Below are 22,061 nucleotides of genomic sequence, written 5' to 3'. Positions count from 1 at the left end.
ACAGCACTTCTAGTGCTGCTGCAAAATACTCTATTCTCTCTCATAGGACATAAGTAGCATTCAGCAGAGGATCAGTTTCCTAGGACTGAGCAGGTCACTTGAGTCTATAGGATAAAGACCTGATTCTGCTTTGTGAGTATAATCTGCCACTATAACCTTAGGGCAACTTCTAACTCCTGTAGCATATTCTAGCTGCTACACTAAAATAGTTTGACCCAATTCTTGAATTTGACTAGATACCTACTAAATTACAATCAAGTACCTCATTATTTTAAAATGAGGTACATAACTCTTGTAAGTTACTCTCTTCTACATGCATAGAGTGTAGCATCAAGTGAATGATTTCAGGGGAGGAAGAAGGAAAGAACAGTTTAAGGTTAAAGGATGTCTCCCTTACCATTTTAAAGAACTGCTACATGCCCCTTTTCCCCAAATCTAAAAAATGGAGGGAAATGAAGTACTTTCTAGCTAGAAAATAATTCTGTTGCTAGGAAAACAGCCCAAGCCATCTGAAAGGTTTCCATAATTACTGTTAACCTTTATATGCATGATGGGGGTTGGTCATAGTCTCTTGTAAATGGTGGCACTCGCTGGGCAGGAGTGCAGTCATCAAACACTTAAAACGAGATTTAGTGACTAGTCTCTGCCTGTGCTTTACAACACCCCACGACTGCAGCTTGCCATCGTCCTTAGCTCTCACTGTGGTTTGTTTAGGAGGTATTCGCCATGGAGGCGGTACAAGTTGTTGCCTTCGAAGGCAAGCGCTGCCTCTGATCCAGCGCACTGCGAGTTCATGGGGCACTGTCAGAGCATGCCCCCCCGGTTAGAGACGCTTATCCCCCTCTCTACTCCTGCCACCAGGGGCCCCTCCTGTCGGCCATCTGCCCATTGCTCACCACGCTACCGCCGGGGGGAGTGTCCCAGCGTGATTTCTCTAGTAGCCCCGCAGGCCCGCTGGAGCGGGAGGCAGCAGGATGCACCCGGGCAGGGAGGGGTTCACGGGACACGCTCCGCCAGCCCCAGCCCCAGCCCCGGGCTGCGTCTGGCGGCGCAGTGCGCACGCGCGCCCACAGCGCCCGCTCACCGCCGTCGCGCAGTTTGGCCCGGAAGCAGCCGGCGGCTCGGCCGGTCGGAGCCGCGCGCGGGTGTTGCCGTAGCGGCGGGGAGGATGCGGCGCGCCGGGACGGTTCGTGCGGAGTGAGGAAGAGCCCGACCCCCTTCCCCTCCCCCCCAGCTCGGCTCCGCTCTGGCTTCAGGCCCCTTCTCTCTGCGCTGCGGCGGGCGGAGGCGGCGCAAGGAGAAGCCCATGGAGGGGAACCGGGACGAGGCCGAGAAATGCATCGAGATCGCCCGGGAGGCGCTGGAGGCCGCCAACCGCGAGCGGGCGCTGCGCTTCCTCCACAAGGCCCAGAAGCTCTACCCGACCGAGACCGCCCGAGGTGAGGCCCGGACCCCCTCCCCGGCTGACCGCCCCGCGACCCCTCTCTTTGGGCCGCACCCACCGGCGCCCGACTGCCACCCCCGGGGGCCGCGCCCCCCAGCCCTGGGCAAAAGCCCAGACTAGCTCTCCTCGGCCTAGGTGGTCTCTGAGGCCCCATCCCGCCTGTTGTTGCCCCCTCTCCTCTAGGTTTGCCGAACATAACGCCCCTGGGCGGCCTTGGGTAGGGCCTGACCACCGGAGGGGAGACACTAGTGATCTCTGGGCCACCTTCACCCAGTGTGGCCTCTTTGTGGCTGTGCCCCATGAACACAGACGTACCCTGGTGAGCCGAACACGTCAGTGGACTTTGTGCCTGTGAAATCGCGCACCTCGGACTTCAAGTGATGTGCACAGAAAATTTCACATGTGCGTAGAGCACGTGTGTGTATACAGATGCAGGCCAAGGCGAGGGCCCTAGAAGCGAACCCAAAATGATTAGCTTTTTTGTTCAGCAGTATTCAGACTGGTCTGGCTCTAGACGTGTAACAGGGAAACCAAATAGTAAGAGGTTTAACTGTTGGGAGATTGACTGTTCGGGTGTTTAAAAGGAGAAAGTGGAGTTGGGAAGAGAATCCTTTGACTGGAATCAGGAATTGAAGTCAGCCCTAGACAAGCACAAGTTCAGCTTTGTTCCACTACACTGGGTCATAGACTGCTATGTCATACAAGTTGCCAAAGAGTATTTTTACACAGCAGCTAGATGTGGCCTGTGCCAGCTGCCGGTGCCTAGTTGTTGTGTAGACATACTCTAAAAGGCTTGAAGAGTTAGTTGAAATTCAGAGAAGCACTTCACTAAAACATTTAGCTAAAACAGTTGGAAGGAACATGACTTTGATTTACCATGCTCTCTTTAGGGATGTAAAAAGTTAACCGGTAAGCATTAGTTTTATCAGTTAACCCACCTTAACCGTTAACCCCGAGCTGGCTGGCCAGTCCCAGGGTCCCTGCGTTGGCTGGAGTGGCCCCAGCTGCTTGATCTGTTAACCGTTTAAGTCAGCAGTTCTCAATCAGGGGTCTGAGGCCCCCTGGGGGTCCACGAGCAGGTTTCAGGGGGTCCGCCAAAGAGGACTGGCATTAGACTTTTTAGAACCCAGGGCAGAAAGCCCACGCTGCCCTGACCCCACCACCTGGGGCTGAAGCCAAAGCCTGAGCAGCTTAGCTTCATGGGGCCCTCCATGGTGTAGGGCCCCATGCAGTTGCCCTGCTTCCTTCCCCTAATGCCAGCTCTGGCTTTTATATGCAGAAAAACAGTGTGTTGTGGCACAGGTGGGCCATAGAGTTTTGATAGCATGTTGGTGGGGCCTCAGAAAGAAAAAGGTTGAGAACCCCTGTTCTAAAGGACACATTTTTAATAATTTAAGCGGTTAACTTTTTAAACGATATTTACATCCCTAATTCTCCTGTTGAAAGAATTTATTGTGGGTTATTGTTTGCACTTTTAGCCACCAACATGGCTGAATTGGGCCAAACCATTACTGCGGACGTGCTTTACACCATGATTCACTGCACTAGTACAAGTTGTTCTATTCCATTGTGAACTGGGTCTGCACTAGTCTTTGGCCAGTTACTAATGATTTTTCATATTACAGCGTCTGTCTTTCTAGCAATTGTTTAAAAGATGGTTCTTTAGAGGAAACAATAGCATGGTTTTAAATTTTATTATCGGCATGGTCATTGCCTGTCTAAGGGTATGTCTTCACTACCAACGGTAAAGCGCTGCTACAGCAGCATTTTAACATGGCTGTGTAAAGAGGTCTCCCAGCACTGTGAAAAAAACCACCCCCATGAGGGGAGTAGCTCCCAACGCTGGGAGCACTGTCTACACTGCTGTTTTACAGTGCTGAAACTTGCATCCCTCAAGGGGGGTGTTTTTTCACACCCCTGAGTGAGAAAGTTTCAGTGCTGTAAAGTGGCTGTAGACAAGGTCTTAAGGTCTTCTAGTCATGCTATGCCAGAAGTTTATTCTAGATATTAGTGCATGCAGTGACTTGTTGAGTTTCCAGTCTCCGCTGAAATTCCCTTTATTTTCGTGAAAGGATAAGTAAGTTTCTTTTTATTCTTTTCACAGAAATGAAGATTTCCACACACAATTAAATACTGCAGCATAGTATATTTCAAATTAAAGGTGATGCTCTCTAGGGTGATGCTCCAAAAACTGATAGTAGGCAATACTATCTCTAGGGTGATGCTCTCTAGGGTGATGCTCCAAAAATATCAGCTCTAGGTGCTCCAGGTTCTTACCTTAATATCAAGTATATATTTACCAAACACGTTCCCTCCTCCTGTGCCTACCTGTTAAATTATGTGAGCAAGCAAAAAGTAAGGACTCACAGCATCTGTTGTTGTTTTTTAAAATTACAGTAGGTTGCTTCTTCTGGAATAAAAGATAGATATATTAGGGATCATTAGGACAGGGGAAATCCATTGCCTCCTTATCCCAGAGTCCTATGCAGAATTGATAGGTCACATGCTTTTCACCTCTTCCACTTTGCCTGTATGTCTTAAGTACTACCAAAAGCCTGTGTTAATCCAAAACACTTGCCATGGCTTAGTTGGATGGCCTTCATGAAAATACCCTTTGTCTATAAAAAGGAATATTGGACTGGAAGCCAGGAGACTGAGTTTCAGTCTTGCCTCTTACACTGACTAGAGTTAATAATTTTGTACATTTCCCTATGGCAGTGGTCACCATTGCAATCTCTGGTGGTGCAGCAAGGCTGCCGCTAAGGGCAAGCTCTTTGCCTGCCCTGGCCCCGTGCAGCTCCCGGAAGCGGCCCTGCGGGGAGGGAAGGAGGGAAGGAAGGGGGTCTCTGTGTGCTGCTCTTGCCTGCAAGCACCACCCCCACAGCTCCCATTGGGTGGGAACCAAACTGGCCAATGAGAGCTGCGGGGGCGTTGCCTGCAGAGAGGGGTAATGCACGGACTGTGGTGCACTTTGGGAAGACTTTACTGCTGTCCTGCAGATTGTTAAGAAGCAGGTCACTTTACAAAAGGCGTGATTGGTTCACTCTCCATTGCAAACCCCAGAAGGCTCTCTCATAATGTGCTTGCAGATCTCTAATCAGAAGAAAATGGGTTAATGCTGACCTGAGTTGCTGCTTTGCAAAGGGGGGCGTGGTTTCCATTTTCAGTAGAGTGGATTGCAGAATGTTGGGTTAGAGAGCTAAGGAAGTTGTCCCAGGGAATTGTGTGATATTTCCAGATGACTCTTGGGACCTCAGTCAAGCTAGGCTGTATCTACACTGCAAAGTCTGAGGGCTCAGACTCTCCAGCCCTGGCTTGTCAGAAGCTCAAACCCTCCAGCCCTGTAAGGTCCTGGGTCCAAGTCCTGGGTTAGCACAATGGCAGGCTTAGATTGCAGTGTAGACATACCCTAAGTGTCTTAAACTGGGTACTCAAAAATTAGTGGGCTCTTCCAAATTTAGGTTTTAATCACTCTGTGCTTGTTTCCTATCTATAAAATAAGGATAATATCTCTCTACCTCACCAAGGTGTTGAAAAAAAATTGTGAGGTGCTATTACAGTGATGAGTGCAATAGATAAGCCTTTGAGTAAAATTTAAAAAAAAATTATATTCAGGTCAGGATTTGGGTGATGTGCAGTAATAAGGAATGGAATCACATATTGAATGATGAGGATAAAAGGAAATATGGAATAGCTGCCTCATTATAAGTGTACCATCCCTTCTTTCCAGTGAATGAAGCAGGGGTCCTGTGGGAAAAATAGTATGTTATCACGTAATTTAAAGCTAATGCACACATACGCAAGCAGGCAAAATTAAGGTTTCATGGGCAACATTAGTTCTGGCTCTTCCTAACGCGAGTGCTTGATTTGAAACCTTAATAATGTTCTTTGGAAGGGTTTTTTTTTTTTGTATGGAATATACTATTTATATTCTATATTATATTTGGACCATCAAGTGGATGCTCTAGAATCTTAGAAGATCTGGAAACTATTGCAAAGTGTTTTTGGGGCTTTTTAGTATGTCTACACTACTGTTTTTTAGGAGATTTCCCGCTGTCACACTAGTGCAGCTCCCTCTGTGGTAATAATGATGAAAATGCTAGTGTAGACAGACCTTAGATGTTTTTTACCACTAGGTCATCCAAACCACCACTGTGTGTTGTGGCAGACTTTACAAGAAGGCTGTAGAGAAGGTTTTAAGAACAGAAGGATGGCCATACTGGGTCAGACCAATGATCTATCTAGCCCAGTATCCTGGCAGTATCCTGCCAATGCCAGGTTCTTCAGAGGGCATGAACAGAACAGATCACCAAGTGATCCATCCCCTATCGCCCATTCCCAGCTTCTGGCTAACAGAGACTAGGGATGCTTCAAAGCATGGTTTTGCATCCCTGCCAATCCTGGCTAATAGCCATTTCTGGACCATGAACTTATCTAGTTTTTTTTTTTGAACCCTAGGGGTTCTAGTTCTCTCTTCCCAGTCTCTTAGAGAAAACGGAGTTATTTAATGATGTAAAACTCCAACAAGCTTAAAAAGTGAGTGGAAACTTTCTTTGGGAATTTATAAAGCATTGTGTTGTTGATAGTGTATGAAACTTAATATCTCCCTATGTAGCCTGCCATCTTGTTCTATAAAGTGACTTTTCAATATCTCTGGCCTCTAAATTAGCCCCTTAAGTTAGGATAAAGTTGCTCCCCATCTACTGACTACATGAAACCAAAATTGGAACAAGTCACAATGCATCTTTCACTGCATCTTAAAAATTGGCAAATTTGAGCTCTGTTGGAATTTAAAAAGGAGGTAAGGATATTTAAGGGCCCAGTATGAGTATGCCCTACCACTAGTGTCATGAGTTCAGCTTTGGAGACAGCTGTAGGGTAGGTCTCCAGACAATAATCAGTACTCTGAATTTCACTTGTAAATTGATTGGGAGCTAGTGCAGAGTGTGGAACGCAAAACTGTATTGGTGTTGGCCCGGGCCAGGTTCGACATGAACAGCCATGTTCTTGGTAGCTGAAGAGTCAGAGTGACTTTCAAGGATACCCCTAAATAGAGGGCATTACAACTTTCCAGCCTGGAAGTGACAAAGGCATAAGAACTATGATGTGGTCCATTTCTGTCTTTGCTTGTCTCGTCACTGTAGTATCTGAGCACCTTTCAGTCACTAATGGTATTTAATTTATAAAGATTTAATTATATTTTATTTATATAGGAACTTTATTCCCAAAGGATTCCAAAACAAACACATAGATTTATCAATTGCAGTAGAACCTCTCTTATCTCGCTTTGATAATTCTCACTAAAATCCCTATCATCCTACTTCTCATTGATTTAATGGCAAGTGGTATTGTAATGCAATCTCATATTTTTTACTTCTGATATGCTGTCCAATATGGTTATAATTAAATCTAAACAACACCCTTCAGAATAAGTGAAGTGCATTACTATTTTTTACCACATGGGTTCATTTATTTGTTAATTTTCAACGCAACCATTCAAGACAGCAGTTTAATTCTTCATTCTTTAACACTTTTTGGTTTTTTGTGATGTATGCCTCTTTGTAATTAGATATAATGATTAGAATCTTCAATATTAGTATGTCTCCTTTGCGGCATGTAAAGATACAGTGGAATTAACTGTTGAAGATTATGCTTAAACCATATTTTAGCAAGCTTCTTCCAGATTCCCATCTTCATTTCTGCAAACATTCTTCAAATTTCCCAGTGGAAGAGATGTCTCAATTTGAAAAGTAAGTTAATTGAGAAGTTAGATGTAGATCAGCAAAGGTTTGTTTCCTTCAGTAAAAAGTACAAGCAGTATCTACAGATACAGTCAGGTATCTTGACTTCTACAAAAGACATAGGCCCAGATTCTGCCTTGCTTTGTGGCTGCTTTATGCCACCCTGCCAGCACAAAGCATTTCTAAAGTCCAAGGTATAAGTGATCCTCCAGTGGCACAGAGACAGCTACTGATCATAATAGATCACATGATTATGGAATTTCACTCCTGCCCAGAGGTTCCGAATTACAGCAGAGCAATTTTCAGAGTAACAGCCTTGTTAGTCTGTATTCGCAAAAAGAAAAGGAGTCCTTGTGGCACCTTAGAGACTAACCAATTTATCTGAGCATGAGCTTTCGTGAGCTACAGCAATTGTATGCAGCATTGCTGTAGCTGTATCAGTCCCAGGATATAAGAGAGACAAGGTGGGTGAGGTAGTATCTTTTATTGGACCAACTTCTGTTAGTGAGAGAGATGAGCTTTCAGGCTAACACAAACCTCTTCAGCTCATCTCTCTCAACAACAGAAGCTGGTCCAGGTTTGTGTTAGCTTGAAAGCTCATCTCTCTCACTAACAGAAGTTGGTCCAATAAAAGATACTACCTCACCCACCTTGTCTCTGTAAGAAGAGAAATCGATCAGTCTTCTTGTTTTCACTCTGCTCCTGCTTGTCATTTTGAATCAGCAGCAGAAACAAAGGAGCTGTTTGCAGACTTAGGAAGGCAACAGTCCATTGGTTTGTGTTCAGTTCACATTTGGCAGGGTATCTCAGCCATAAGTGTTAGAAACTTAATATTATAAAGAAAAAATGTTTATTCTTCTGCAGAAATTGATGGCCCCACACTAGTCAGGGAAAGATTCCTACTCATTACAATACTAGCAAATAGGTGAATGGATTTATTATTTTTCAAGCCCTCCATATACTATCTCTGTAAACGGACCATAGCAATGTCAATGCCCGATGACCTCTGTTTCTGTGAATTGCCTCCTCTTTATGGGAAGTGAAGGGTGTCTTTTGTATTCCTTTCAGAGTTCTGGGGATATATACTACTTTCACATGTCCTCACTGTCCAGAATGTACCCTTGTCAAGGTTCCTCCCCCACTCTGAACTCTAGGGTACAGATGTGGGGATCTGCATGAAAAACCTCCTAAGCTTATCTTTACCAGCTTAGGTCAAAACTTCCCCAAGGTACAAAATATTCCACCCTTTGTCCTTGGATTGGCCGCTACCACCACCAAACTAATACTGGTTACTGGGGAAGAGCTGTTTGGATGCGTCTTTCCCCCCAAAATACTTCCCAAAACCTTGCACCCCACTTCCTGGACAAGGTTTGGTAAAAAGCCTCACCAATTTGCCTAGGTGACTACAGACCCAGACCCTTGGATCTTAAGAACAATGAACAATCCTCCCAACACTTGCACCCCCCCTTTCCTGGGAAATGTTGGATAAAAAGCCTCACCAATTTGTATAGGTGACCACAGACCCAAACCCTTGGATCTGAGAACAATGAAAAAGCATTCAGTTTTCTTACAAGAAGACTTTTAATAAAAAAATAGAAGTAAATAGAAATAAAGAAATCCCCCCTGTAAAATCAGGATGGTAGATACCTTACAGGGTAATTAGATTCAAAACATAGAGAACCCCTCTAGGCAAAACCTTAAGTTACAAAAAAAATACACAGACAGAAATAGTTATTCTATTCAGCACAATTCTTTTCTCAGCCATTTAAAGAAATCATAATCTAACACGTACCTAGCTAGATTACTTACTAAAAGTTCTAAGACTCCATTCCTGGTCTATCCCCGGCCAAGACAGAATATAGACAGACACACAGACCCTTTGTTTCTCTCCCTCCTCCCAGCTTTTGAAAGTATCTTGTCTCCTCATTGGTCATTTTGGTCAGGTGCCAGCGAGGTTACCTTTAGCTTCTTAACCCTTTACAGGTGAGAGGAGCTTTCCCCTGGCCAGGAGGGATTTCAAAGGGGTTTACCCTTTCCTTTATATTTATGACAACCCTTCTTGTCATATTGCTTTTCTTAAGATTACTGTCCTTCTAGACAAAGAAGATGGGCTGAGATTCACTTTGTATCCTCCAAGAACCATTCCTTAATCTGCTGTTGTGACATGACACACTTCTGCTCCTTGCGTCTCAGCACTTTGCCTTGTATAGCACTTCCAACCCTTGGTCCAGGAAAAAGGGCCAAGAATTAAGCCCAAGCCCATATCTGTTGTTGGGCCAGTCCTGCAGTGGTCCCTAGGAGATAAACTAAACACTAAAGAACCTATTTCAGTAGTTCTCAGACTCTGTGTACTGCTGATGGTGTGTGGAGAGCTGATTCCTCCTTTCTATTTCCAGGTACTTATTCAGGCATTTAGGGCTTTCTTTGCAAAGAGGGGGATAAATACTTGTAAAAGCAGCTGGAAAGTGAGGAACCAGCCTAGCTGTCTCCACTACTCTACATTGCTACATTAGAAAAGAAGAAGGAGGAGGGGAGACTGGGGGCACGAGTCGACCATTTAGCAATTTCTAAATGCTTTCCATTGTAAGCAGTTGCTTCAAGAATTTTGTGTTTGTGAATAGAAGGGGTGTGGACCAGGTGAGGGGGGATCCATAAGACAATCTCTTAAGATGTGGTCCACGGAATGAAAATGTTTCAGAGCCCCTACCCTAATAGGGCTCTTTCATCTGCAATGTGTATTATGATGTTATGGTTATATTGTCTCTACAGTTTTGTTGGAAGCAATTATGAAGAATGGAAGTGCTGCTGGGAGTGGTCCATACTGCCAAAAGCCAGCAAATGGCAATGATCAAAGTAAACCCAGTAGTACAAAGGACAGCAATGCGTCTGCTGCAGGTGAAAGTGGGAAAGGCTACACCAAAGATCAAGTGGAAGGAGTACTCAGGTATCGACTTGCATAAATACATCACCTCTTGTATCATATGCTTGTGGATATTATTCACTTAAGCTTTGAGGTAAAGAATCTAAAGAAGCATCTCCTAGACCTAGCTCATCTTTAGAGTAGAGATGCTGGCACTGAATGGAGACTTTTAATTTTTTTTTGAATAACACAAATTGTGATATATGTTCATTCCTTGTGAGAGTATTGTACAAATCTACATTGCAAATATCTCTACCTGTTAAAAAATCCAAGGTTGTTATTGAGGAGCTGTCATGGCAAAATGGCAGTGACTGTGGAAGTCCTGATGTGAAACCTTCAAGGCAGTGTTTCTATCTTAGATATTTATAAGGTGTCTAAAATATACTACTTCAAAGTGAAATTAAAAATCCAGGGGTTAGAACTGTGAGGAAAAGTATGAATACATTCACAGCTAACATTAAAATTTTCAAGACAATCATACTATGCACATGGGTTTTAGATTAATTTGAATATTAAAAGCAGCTCCTTATTGGAGGGAGCTGTGTCTAAGGAACCCCTTGATTAAATGACCTCAGCTTGGACTACTAATTCTACCCCAGGCCTCATATAGCGCAGCAATATTATAGTGGAAGAGTAGAGCCAGCACAGTTAAGGTTTCACCTTGATTTTCATTCTGTCAAGATGAAAAATTCCTTTAGCTTAGAGTATCATTTTAAAATTTTCCTTGTAGCTTGAGCAATTCTTGATTCTCTTCACCCCCCCCCCCCTTATGGCAATTTGTGGGGGAGAAATTATCATTGAGATCTGCTATAAAAGTTTTTAAAAGGGCCACGTGACTGAAAATTTTCTAGTGTCTTGCATTTCCTTTGGACCTTTTTTCCTCAAGGACAGCACTTTGAGGGATGGAAACAATAGTTGTCCTTTTTGGTTTGTGTAGATTGGATAAATTCTCTTAGAAAGTAAAAACATTGGTTACTGTTTTGACTGATGGCAGTATCCTTCACGTTAGTCAGTATCAACTGTATGCCAATGTTTAGAATAGGGCTCCCTGTTATGGGTTTGTTTCCTGAAGCCCAGTAACCCCTTTGATCATAGCAACTTTGATAAAAGTTGCTTTTTGGTTACACCCAGTCCCATTGTTCAGGAAACTAGTGCACAGCATGCATCTTGATTAGAGTGCCCTATTGCTGCTGGTTACTAGAGTCTTTCATCATCTTTCTATTTAATGTAATTTTCTTTGACAATACCTCTAACAAAAAGTGTGGGTGTGCATGAGGACTTTAGAGCACTTTGAAATATCAGCTCTTACCTTGAAAGCAAAACTTCCAGTTTAAACTTCCAGAAGGAGCTCCTACAGCATGCAGGCAGCGAGCAACACATACAGTAGAACAGCAGAGTTATGGACTGCCTGGTCCACCACACACTTCATTTGGAAGTGGAAGTACGCAGTCAGAAAAATATAGTATAGTACTGTTAAACGTAAACTACTAAAAACATAAAGGGAACATTTCCAAAAAAAGCTTAATGAGGTAAGGAAACTGTTTCTGTTCTTGTTTCATTTCAATTAAGATGGTTAAAAGCAGCATTTTTCTTTTTCATAGTAAAGTTTCAAAGCTGTATTAAGTCAATGTTCAGTTGTAAACTTTTGAAAAAACAACCATAACATTTTATTCAGGGTTACGAACGTTTCAGAGTGATGAACAGCCTCCATTCCGGAGGTGTTCATAACTCTGAGGTTCTACTGGACAGAAAAAGCTGCCAAGGGCAAGGCTCGAACTCAGTGTATATGCGTGCTGCCAACGTTCAGTGGCCACAGCATGTCACCTTGAGTCACCTGTTAGTAATTCTGACATCAGGCACTTGAAGTGTAACCTTTAAGAACATAAGACATAAATCAGAAGGGACCCCAGGGCTGCCAGGCCTTGCCTCATATCATTGCAAGCCACCGCATCATACAATCCCACTCATAAATGGTGTATCCCAGCTGTCCCTTAAAACTAATTAATTTGTTAGTGCCCACAACTCCTATTGGGAAGCTGTTCCAGAACCTCGTTCCTCTGTTGGTTAGAAACCGTCTAATTTCCAGCCTACATTTGTTCATGGCCACTTTATACCCATTTGTTGTTGTATCAGCATTGTCCTTTAGCTTAAATAGCTGTTTACCCTTTCACCCCCCCCCCCCCAATGTATTTATAGAGAGCAATCATTCATCTCTTCTCTTAGCCTTCTTTTTGCTATGTTAAACAAATCAAGCTCTTGCAATCTCCTCTCATAAGATAGGCCCTCTATTCCCCTGATCTTCCTAGGTAGTGCTTCTCTCCATCTGTTCTAGTTTAAATTTTTCTGTCTTGAACATGGGTAATAAGAATTGTACACAGTATTCCAAATGAGCTCTTACCAGTGCCATGTACAATGGCTTTAATATTTCTCTGTGTCTACTGGAAATGCCTTGCCTGATACATCCTATGATCGCATTTGCCTTTTTGCAGCCCCATCACATTGGTGGCTTATCGTGATCAAACAACACACCCAGGTCTCTTCTCTATTGCTTCCTTCCATCTGATGAGCCCCACGCTTGGAGCAAAAATTCTTATTATTAGACACTAAGTGCATGATCTTACACCTTGTACTATTGGATTTCATCCCATTTCTGTTGTTCTACAAGGTCATCCAGATATTCCTGTATAATATGTGGATCCTCCTTTGAATTGCCAGTGCCCCCCAACTTTGTATCATCAGCAAATTTCATTAGCACACTCCTACTTTTTGTGACAAGGTCATTAATAAAATTATTGAATACGATTGGTCCCAAAACTGATTCTTGGAGAACTCCACTAATAACCTTCCAATCTGATAGTTATCTTTCTGCACAACCCATTGCCTTCTGTCCATTAGCCAGTTCCATATCTACTTTACAATTGTTGTACTATTCCCATCTTTTCTAATTTAACTAGTAGTTTCCCATGCAATATCGTGTCAAATGTTTTACTGAAATCCAAGTATATTAGATCTGTTGATTTCCCGTATCTAAAAATATCAGTTATTTTTCTCAAAGAAGGAAATCAGGTTAGGTTGGCATGATCTGCCTTTTATGAGCACATGTTACATTACAGTCACGGAGGTAAACAGAAAAAGGGATGTAATTATTCTTCATAATTTGTTCCAAAGTCTTGATTACTACTGAGATTAGACTAACAGATCTGTAATTGCCTGGATTGTTTTTGTCCCCTTTCTTAAGTTTAGGTATGATGATAGCTATTCTCCAGTCATACAGTACTACCCCCAGATAGACTGATTGATTAAAAGAAATCCTTACTACTGGATTAACAATCTCAAATAGTTATTCAGATGTGGTAGATTTGAGTAAAGGATAGGGAACTACTGTGTGAGTAAAGGCAGGATTAATATGCTTCAGTATTTTATATATTTTGATGGTATTAATTTATATATTTTAATAATATAAATAAATTAGTTTTACATGGGAATTGGTGAATGAATTCCTTCGTCAGGTGGGGGTTTTTTTCACATTTTTCCGTTTTGTGTGAGGTAAATCCCAAAATTGTAATCTGTTCTCAATTTTGTTGAGTTTAGTTGTTTCATGAATCTGACTATGTAATTAAAACTGTTTTGGATGTTTATACTTATTTGAAGTATACTTATTTGAAGTATAGCCCATCTTCTTTCTGTTGCCCCAGCTGCCCTCCTGCAGCATTTGGATACATATTGATAAGCTAATGGATACTGAGAGAAGATATTCAGGATCCAGCTTCAGTGGATTTGTGGTTTTCCTACAGGGTTTTGTTTGTTTTCATCAGCACAGACATGCCCTTAGAAGAGAGGGGACCTTACCTTTGAGATCCCTGTAATGGAACATTCTGCATTAGAATTCCTATCCTGATCAGACTGTCCTAAATTTGCTTGTTATAACAATAGATTTAAGATACACAGTAGAGACAAGTCTGGAGCAGAACAACTCAACAAATGGGTTTACTGCATTGGTTTTCATCAGTGTTGCGCTAGTATTGTTGGTAGATACAAATATAAACAAGCACTGATGTGCTGTTTTTTAAATTTCTTCCATATACGCAAGGGACGTGGTTCATAGCCACCATAGCTATAGAGCATTGCATGACAGTGCAAACAAGTTGCTCAATGGGGAGAAGTGTAAGATGCAATACCTCTCGGTTGATTGCATAAGTACTGAGTGATATGCTATGAATAGTAAGAAGAGTTTAAAAGAATATTATTCGTTCAGTGCAGAAGTTTGACAACTCACATACTGAGAAACTCTTCTCTCGTGAGCTGAAATGTATTTGAAAATAACTTATTTTCTTAAAATGTGTACATCTTTCCTGCTAATAGTGATCATCTTGTTCAAAATGTACATAGTGACGGTAATATAAAAGCCAAATGCAGGACAGATCAAACCAGCTTCCTCCTGTTTTAATGCTATCTCCACCTCAAAAGTTCTATTTTACTACAGAAGCAAAGAGTTTGCTTCTTGATCACAGCTGAATTTACAGAAAACAAGCATAACAAAGACAGGAAGCAGCCACACAGCAGTGGGAGAAACTTGATTTTTCCCCTCCACCCTTGTTTTAGTTCATTTAATACAGACACACACACACACCATCCTCCCAATTCCACAAAAACTGTAATAGGGTCCTGGATAGGGTTACAAGTTTTAGGAACGAGAATTGCTTGAAGGTGGTGTTACCGGGTGCCTGGTATGGGCCACACTGAGAGTGCCACACTCAGGGCAGACTGCAAGAAACAGGGTGTACAATACCCCAAAATTGGTGGTTTGTTCTGTAGTCACCAAACCAGTATCAAAGAGCTTCTGCAGCACCACACTGGTTAACAAGAAGCCAGACACAGTCCCCTGTAGGCAGTGCAGCCCTTGGCTCCCATCTAGGCAAGCTGGTATAATATAACTAGAGGTTACTGAAAACCCAGTTCACCATATGTGAGGTTCTGCTAATCCCAAAGGATCGGACATTTACCCCCCAGGTCAATGTGAGTATCAGATCTTACCCAAATGTCACACTGTCAGGCAATCCTTAATAAACTAACTAAAGATTTATTGAGAGAAAAAGAGAAGAAAGTTATTGAATTGCTAAAAGATTATATACATTACAAATGCTTGCAAGGTCCTTATATCAGATTTGTAGCAGTGATGGATGAGTCTGCTGGCTTGCAAAAGTCTCTCTGGACTCATCCCAAAAGGTTATAATCCAAATGCATCTTATGTAGAGTCCGTTAGTCTTTCCTTGCATTTTTCAGGGTATTCCAAATAACTACTTGGAAGATCTCAGTCCCATGGCTTAAACTTTCCCTGTTTAAAGCTCAGCAGACAAGAGATGCAGGATCAGACCCGAAAAGCGGGCTGTCAGGTGCTTTGAGCACAGCATATGACTATGGATTCCTCTTTGTTGAGCATGCACTGACTCACCACTTTGAAGTTAACATTTCCCTGGGTATACACCGTAATCTAATTACACTAGAAGGCAACATCCGGTCATTCAGCATAACAGGGATAGATAAGCCGAGGACAATGTAGATAATATTAGTTTCTGCAGTATCTCACATCTTTGATCTTAAGATTAACTGGACACATTCTTATACATAATGTAAGGCAATTAAGACATGAAAATATTTAGAATCTAAAAGCTAATTTGGTTACAATGGTAAACTTCTAACAGGATACAGGTACACAGACAAACACATTTAGCATCTACCCTTGATTTCTGTTACTACAAATGAATGGGTTAGTGATTGCTTGTCTAGTACATCTGTTTGATATTCACATGCAAGTGAATTCTCCTGATACAATTGTAATGCCTCTTGTTAAGTTGTTATGGGTCATACACAGGTTAGCTGGTTTGCCAGTATCACAGATGGATACATGCTTTGCCATTCCACTAGAAGCAGCACTGCAGAACACCTGAAATTGTTCTGTGGACTACCAGAGATCCACAGAACACATTTATTATAAACTGTTTTTATACACTTTTTAAAACCCCTTTAACGAGGAATTAGTTGTGAAACATGTTAATCCATCCTTCCTGTTCCTTTCAGTCCTGTCAAGTGTGAGTATGCAACTGTCTCTGGCAGCCCCAGAAGAGGAGTCTAAGAAACACAGAAATGTTATATTTTACATCTTTTTTTTTTTTAATAAAGCAATTTAAAATGCATAAGGTGTTCCAGGTCTTATATTCTTAAAAAATAATATAAAAACCTTAGCACAAATAAATTGCCCAATACCTAAAATTTCCTACTATGATTAGAAATGTTGCTGTGGTTGAGATACATTCTTGTGAAGAATTAGTTGAAGTATTGCATCTCTTGTCGTGTCTTGTGTTCTTTTATTCGTACAAGAGGAAGGCTTGGAGGAAGAGTCCTTAATCTGAATTGGAACTGTGCCAGTCTGTGAGAAGGATGAGATAATAGCAACAAGAATTTTACCAGACCAGATTAAAATTTACTGTAATTGCAGTTTACTTGAATTTAGAAAGTAAGCCAAAAAATTGCCTGAACACATTTCCATTGATCCAAAACTATACAGCAAAGACTGCAAGTCATGTGGCCCTATTGAAGTCCAGTCCAATCTTTCTTCATCTGCTTCTGCAAACTCAGTGAAAAGAGAGACCATTTTGCAGTCTTAGTGCAGATGATGAACAAGAACATAGATAAAAGGGTTTAAACAGATAATGTTGCAAATTATTGTCACTGCTTAGGTCAAAAAACGAACTGAAAATGGAAGGAGGAGTGTTCATCGTGGATTAAAACAAAAAAACAAGCAAAGAAATTGGAACATTTATTTAATTAAGTTGTTAGAAATGTGAAGTTTTCAGCAATCATGTTGACTTCTAAACCAGTGGCTCTCAACCTTTCCAGACTGCTGGACTCCTTCAGGAGTCTGATTTGTCTTGCATGCCACCAAGTTATACCTCATTTAAAAACTACTTACTTTTATGTCTTATTTTGTAAGCAACAGCACGCTGTTACTGAAAAATTGCTTACTTTTTTATTTTTACCATAAATTATAAAATAAATCAACTGGAATATAAATATTGTACTTACATTTCAGTGTATAGTATATAGAACATAGTATATAGTATATAAACAGTCATCTGTATGAAATTTTAGGTTGTAGACTGACTTTGCTAATGCTTTTTATGTAACCTGTTGTAAAACTAGGCAAATATCTAAATGAGTTGATGTTCCCCCTGGAAGACCACTGTATACCCTCAGGGGTATGCATTGAGAACCACCGTTCTGAACAGTGCAAGCTAGAAGCTGTAATATTTGCTTTTCGAGAGAAAAGTGACAGAGGAAAACCCTGCTAGACTTTATGAAAAAGTTCCTGCAGCAGTTATAAATTGGACAGGCATCAAAGTCCACCTGATTTAAAACTGTCCTGTGGGGGAGTGTCAGCTGTGATATCCTCAAACTCCATCAAAGAACTCCATGAAATCTCTCAGAAAAACAATCCCACCCTTCACCTCACCACCCTTTCTCTCTTGGCATGACAGCCAGACTTCTGAGGAACATGAATTGTACATTTGTTAGTTTTTTACTGATGTGAAGTGTTGTTTAGATACTATTAACCTTAACGAGAAAGACTAAGTTACTTACAGTTAACTTGTGAAACAATTGACGTGTTAGTACAGACCTCTTTGGTTTGGGACAAGTGTTTTGCCGTTGGCAATGTACAGTTTTTCATTTCTCTGTCTGTTTAACTCATACACAATTGGTGTGAATTGAAGCTAAATGTTTTTAAACAATTAAACCTGTGTGTTTTGTCTTAATTCTATGAGAATTTTTTGTATGCTGTAAAGATTTTTTGGGGTGAGTAATATTAGTTGGATGGCATTGGAGTGTTCAGATGTTTTTAATAACTTTTTTAACACTAACAAACACTGTTAATTCGTGGTCATTCATTACCGTATAGTGTACCAATACTTGTTTTTCAAGTTGTGTTCATAATAAAAGTAATCCAGATACTGAAGACTTCAAAGGAAACAACGAATTCAGAAATTAAGGCAAATGCTCTTTTGGTCATCATGCCTAAGCATGGACTCAGTTTCTTAAACACAGGAAAAATGATCCCTTGAATGAGACACCACTTGATCAATCTGTGATTTTAACAATATCTTGTAAAATGGTCTGGCCTGACTTCTTAGGCTAGCATACTTTTAATTGTAGAATTCCCATTCCTGTATAAAATTTCTTCATTTTGTGAGCCAGCCAAAGGCCTGCTTACCTTTATACCTATTCAATTTTGATGATAGTTTGGGCTGGAGCTTTTGGAGCACTATGGCATTATCACTTTAGAAACTTGCATATTTAAAGCGATACAAACTCCTAGTGTGGATACTCTTACAGAAGGTGAAGGTGCTTATCTTATTCCCATACATTTATAGTGGTATAAAACCCCTAAAGGCAACCCCTTAGTCTGATGGTAGTGTTAGCCATCTTGCTGCCTACTAGTCAGGAGGCCCCTGGGATGCTTTATTATTTAATTTCTGGGCATTAACTTTTCTGTTTTTTGCTTGCACCAAATGTCAATGTACTGCAACATTGGCAAACCCAGCTAGTTTAGTTATACGGGAGAATCCTGCAGTTCCAAAATACTTTACTTTTGTTTCTGAACTCTCTCCCCCATAATTCAGTTTGGATTTAAAATTAATGCCCTGCTTTTGATCAAACCTTCCTGTTCCCATGGATTTAGGGTGCTGTCTGTCCCCTGTGGCTTCTGTCTCCACCTCATTTCTGGGTGTTTTAAAATGCAGCAAATTATTACATCATTGTCCTGATATTACAGGATGAAACAAAGTTTTAAGTATCAAAGTTGTTAAGGCTTTCTGTAGAGTTAATGCAATGTTAAGCATTCTAGGTCATCAGGATATAGGATTAGTGCTATTTTATTTATTATTTCTTTGGATTTATGCAAGCAGTTTATAGAAGTAAAATAGGTTTCTGGGATCCACATGTATGCCTGTCTATCAAAATATCTCATGTAATTGCTTAAGTGCATTGATATTTTCTGTCAATGGATATCCAAATCAGATCTTCTGTTTATATATAAAAACATATTTTTCTGACTACCCATCCTGCTAAGTCAAATTGGGTTATTTCTGATTGATGGCAGCATTAGCAAAAAAGATTCTCTGATTCTGTGGAAGTTGTGCAAGCCAGAACAGAATCCAGTTCCCTCTCTTATAGTTGTATTAGCTTCATAGCATAAAAAGGATTAAAAAGAATAATCTCAGAGTGCACTAAATAATGTGTACACAGCAAAATAACCTTTGTGCGAGAAGGTGCAATTTTTATAAATTAATTTATAGAATATCTTTAGTTATATAAACTAATTTTGATGTCTGCAGTAACTTCTCTGTTTGCAGTTATATTCAACTGTATTGTATTTAGATCTTTGAAATCTTTTCGTTTATTCTTTTCTGCAGTATAAAGAAAAGTAAAAATTATTATGAAGTACTCAGAGTGTCAAAAGATGCAGGTGAAGAAGACTTGAAGAAGGCTTATCGAAAGCTTGCTTTGAAATTTCATCCAGACAAAAACCATGCACCTGGAGCAACAGATGCTTTTAAAAGTAAAAGTTTTTATAATTAAACTTTGTACATGGAGAAAGCCTTTTAGAGTATATGGGGCCCATCTACTGTACAGAAGTAGCTGTGTTAAAGCACAGTGGTTTAGTACTGATTAATCCTATCTGCATAGAATGGACCAAGCAGCAGTTTGTTGTGTAGGTCAAAAAGGGCCCTTAAATAATTACTTTTTCGGAAAATGATTGGTCGTATGTATAAATTAAGGGACATCTCAGTGTATGCATGTAAATAAAGCAAAATGGTTAATTTAATATGAAGACATTTTACATGATTTTGCTTACTAATGCCATCGTAACATTTACATATATACCATTGCTTTTGGTCCGTGGGGCATTTGTAGTAAGAACAGGTTTCAGAGTAAGAACAGTACTTACTGGTGATAGCTGTTACAAAACCATGTTTTCAGATATTTCTATCTTGTCGCATCCTGGTTTAAAAGAACACAAAATGAGAGACGGATTTGCATTATTTAGTATATATCTATACTGGCAACAAAAGTTTTATAATGTTAACATATTAATTAATATAATTAATTTATCTTATGAACACAAGTAATTTGTTTTTCAGTGTAAACATTGACATTTGCCATTCCAAGCATCTAGACTGACTATGCAAAATCACATCAAGAAAGTTCATGCTTAGTTTAATGCCAGAGCAGAGGTATAAATTTGATTGTGCCTTTGCTATTGGAGGTTTAAAAAAAACCAAGCAGTTTGCATCAAAGTGCAGTTTTCATTCAGTCACATGATATGCTGTTATCTTTTTCTTAGAGTTTTGTGCCTGTAACTCTTTTTTCAGACAAAAACAGATTTGTTCAAAATGGACCAAATTCCAACTGCCTTTTGACCAATCCCTAGCTCAGTTTAATATCCAGACAGCTAGGACTGCCAAGATTTCTCCTGGATCAGGCTAAATTGCTGATGGGAAAGGTTTTGGCGAAAAAGCATCCTTTAATATTGCATGCATACTTGAAGGAAAATGTGAACTTTCCAGAAATAATTGTTTTTCTCAAGTGCAATCTAACTGTGGTATTTTTCTTTCATTTTACATGGTCTTTTGATGATGGAACAAATCAAAACACAAAACAAGGCTCTTATTTCTAGTTTAAGCCCTGAACAAAACTTTCTGTGTAGACCTGCCCAAGAGTACTAATTATGACACATTAAGGGTTTAAGATGGGAAATAGATTACTCATAGCAATCAAGTTAATTGCTAATAATTGTTTTAATATAATTACACATGTTTTTGATAGCTAAACTTTATTCTATAAATTATATTATTTGTTTTAAAAGGTCCCTGTCAAATTTAAAAAATTGTTTTAAATTTTTTCACCTTGTGACTAATAATACTTTCAAGTACAGTGGACCCTCGCTAGAGCGCGTATTTGCATATAGCGTGGGTGTGGTGATGGATCCCAAATTTAAACATTTAAATTGGGATCCATGATAACACGGCCCCTGCTATAACACGGTTAACGCATGGATCCCGAACCCTACATTCTAGCGAGGATCCGGTGTATTAACTTGGAGATTTCCAAAATCAAACTTTCACTATTTCACTCTTCATTCAGGTTGCACATTTTAAACAAAATTACTCGTCTTCTGGTTCTTCAGCAAATGGACATTACTTCAGTGTATGGGTTGAAAATGGTGCAGGGGAATGTTGGAGTCCCGACTGCTTTAATAGAAGTGTGTATTTTTCTTAACATTTCAGAAGTATCATTTGATCAGTCTCTGGAATACTGCCAGACAACATATTTTACTAAGTTGTCCAAGGGCCTATTCTTTTTATTTTAAGAACATTGATCAGGTTGTCTTTTTATTTCCTCTAAATTCTGTTTATAAAAAAAACCACAACTTTTTGAATTGCTATGATCAGTTATTAGCAGTTTGTGATCGTTCGTGGCACAACATAAGCAAAAAAAAAAAGTTGTCTAAAACATTTTTTGCAATAAGTTTTCTTCATGTGTATTTGTTATGAGCTGACTGACTTCTTTCTAATTTCTCTCCACAACTGAGGATGTCAAACTCTCACCACCATCTTTACCATGAGGCGGAGTAACCCTGATAACTGTATTTGAAGTGTGTGTCCTACAGCAGGGTTTCCGTGTAATCTCTTGTAGCTTGGTCTGTCATTTAAAAGCAGCACTGCCAGCAGTGTCACATGACAGTGTAAAAAAATATGGCTCTACATGCACCTGAGTTACCAAGATCAAGCACACACAGGTCAGGTAATTCCAAAAGTGAAGGTAGATTCACTAATATTAACTCTCATATTGCATGTGTAGTATTTTCTGTTTGTCTTTCTCTTATTGAATGTAAATCTTA

General features: G+C 40.4%; 1 protein-coding gene across 3 annotated transcripts in view; it reads left to right on the top strand.

Moving 5' to 3' along the window:
- The first annotated feature begins 989 nt into the window (after window positions 1-989).
- DNAJB14 (DnaJ heat shock protein family (Hsp40) member B14) overlaps window positions 990-22,061 on the top strand; it is a 35,475-nt gene continuing 14,403 nt past the window's right edge. The window contains exons 1-3 of one of the 3 annotated variants that reach the window (XM_077815070.1): window positions 990-1,439; window positions 9,955-10,129; window positions 17,306-17,890. In XM_077815070.1, the coding sequence (XP_077671196.1) occupies window positions 1,307-1,439; window positions 9,955-10,129; window positions 17,306-17,321 (324 nt within the window). In that variant the 5' untranslated portion in view covers window positions 990-1,306 and the 3' untranslated portion in view covers window positions 17,322-17,890. Of the gene's footprint in view, window positions 1,440-9,954; window positions 10,130-17,305; window positions 17,891-19,572; window positions 19,719-22,061 lie in introns of those variants that run through there. The other 2 variants (XM_077815068.1, XM_077815069.1) reach the window with 2 other exon arrangements.

This window comes from Eretmochelys imbricata, chromosome 4 (assembly GCF_965152235.1).
Source record: "Eretmochelys imbricata isolate rEreImb1 chromosome 4, rEreImb1.hap1, whole genome shotgun sequence".
Lineage (NCBI taxonomy): Eukaryota > Metazoa > Chordata > Testudines > Cheloniidae > Eretmochelys > Eretmochelys imbricata.
Note: the sequence above shows the minus strand (reverse complement) of the source record. Positions and strands in the feature narration are given on the sequence as shown.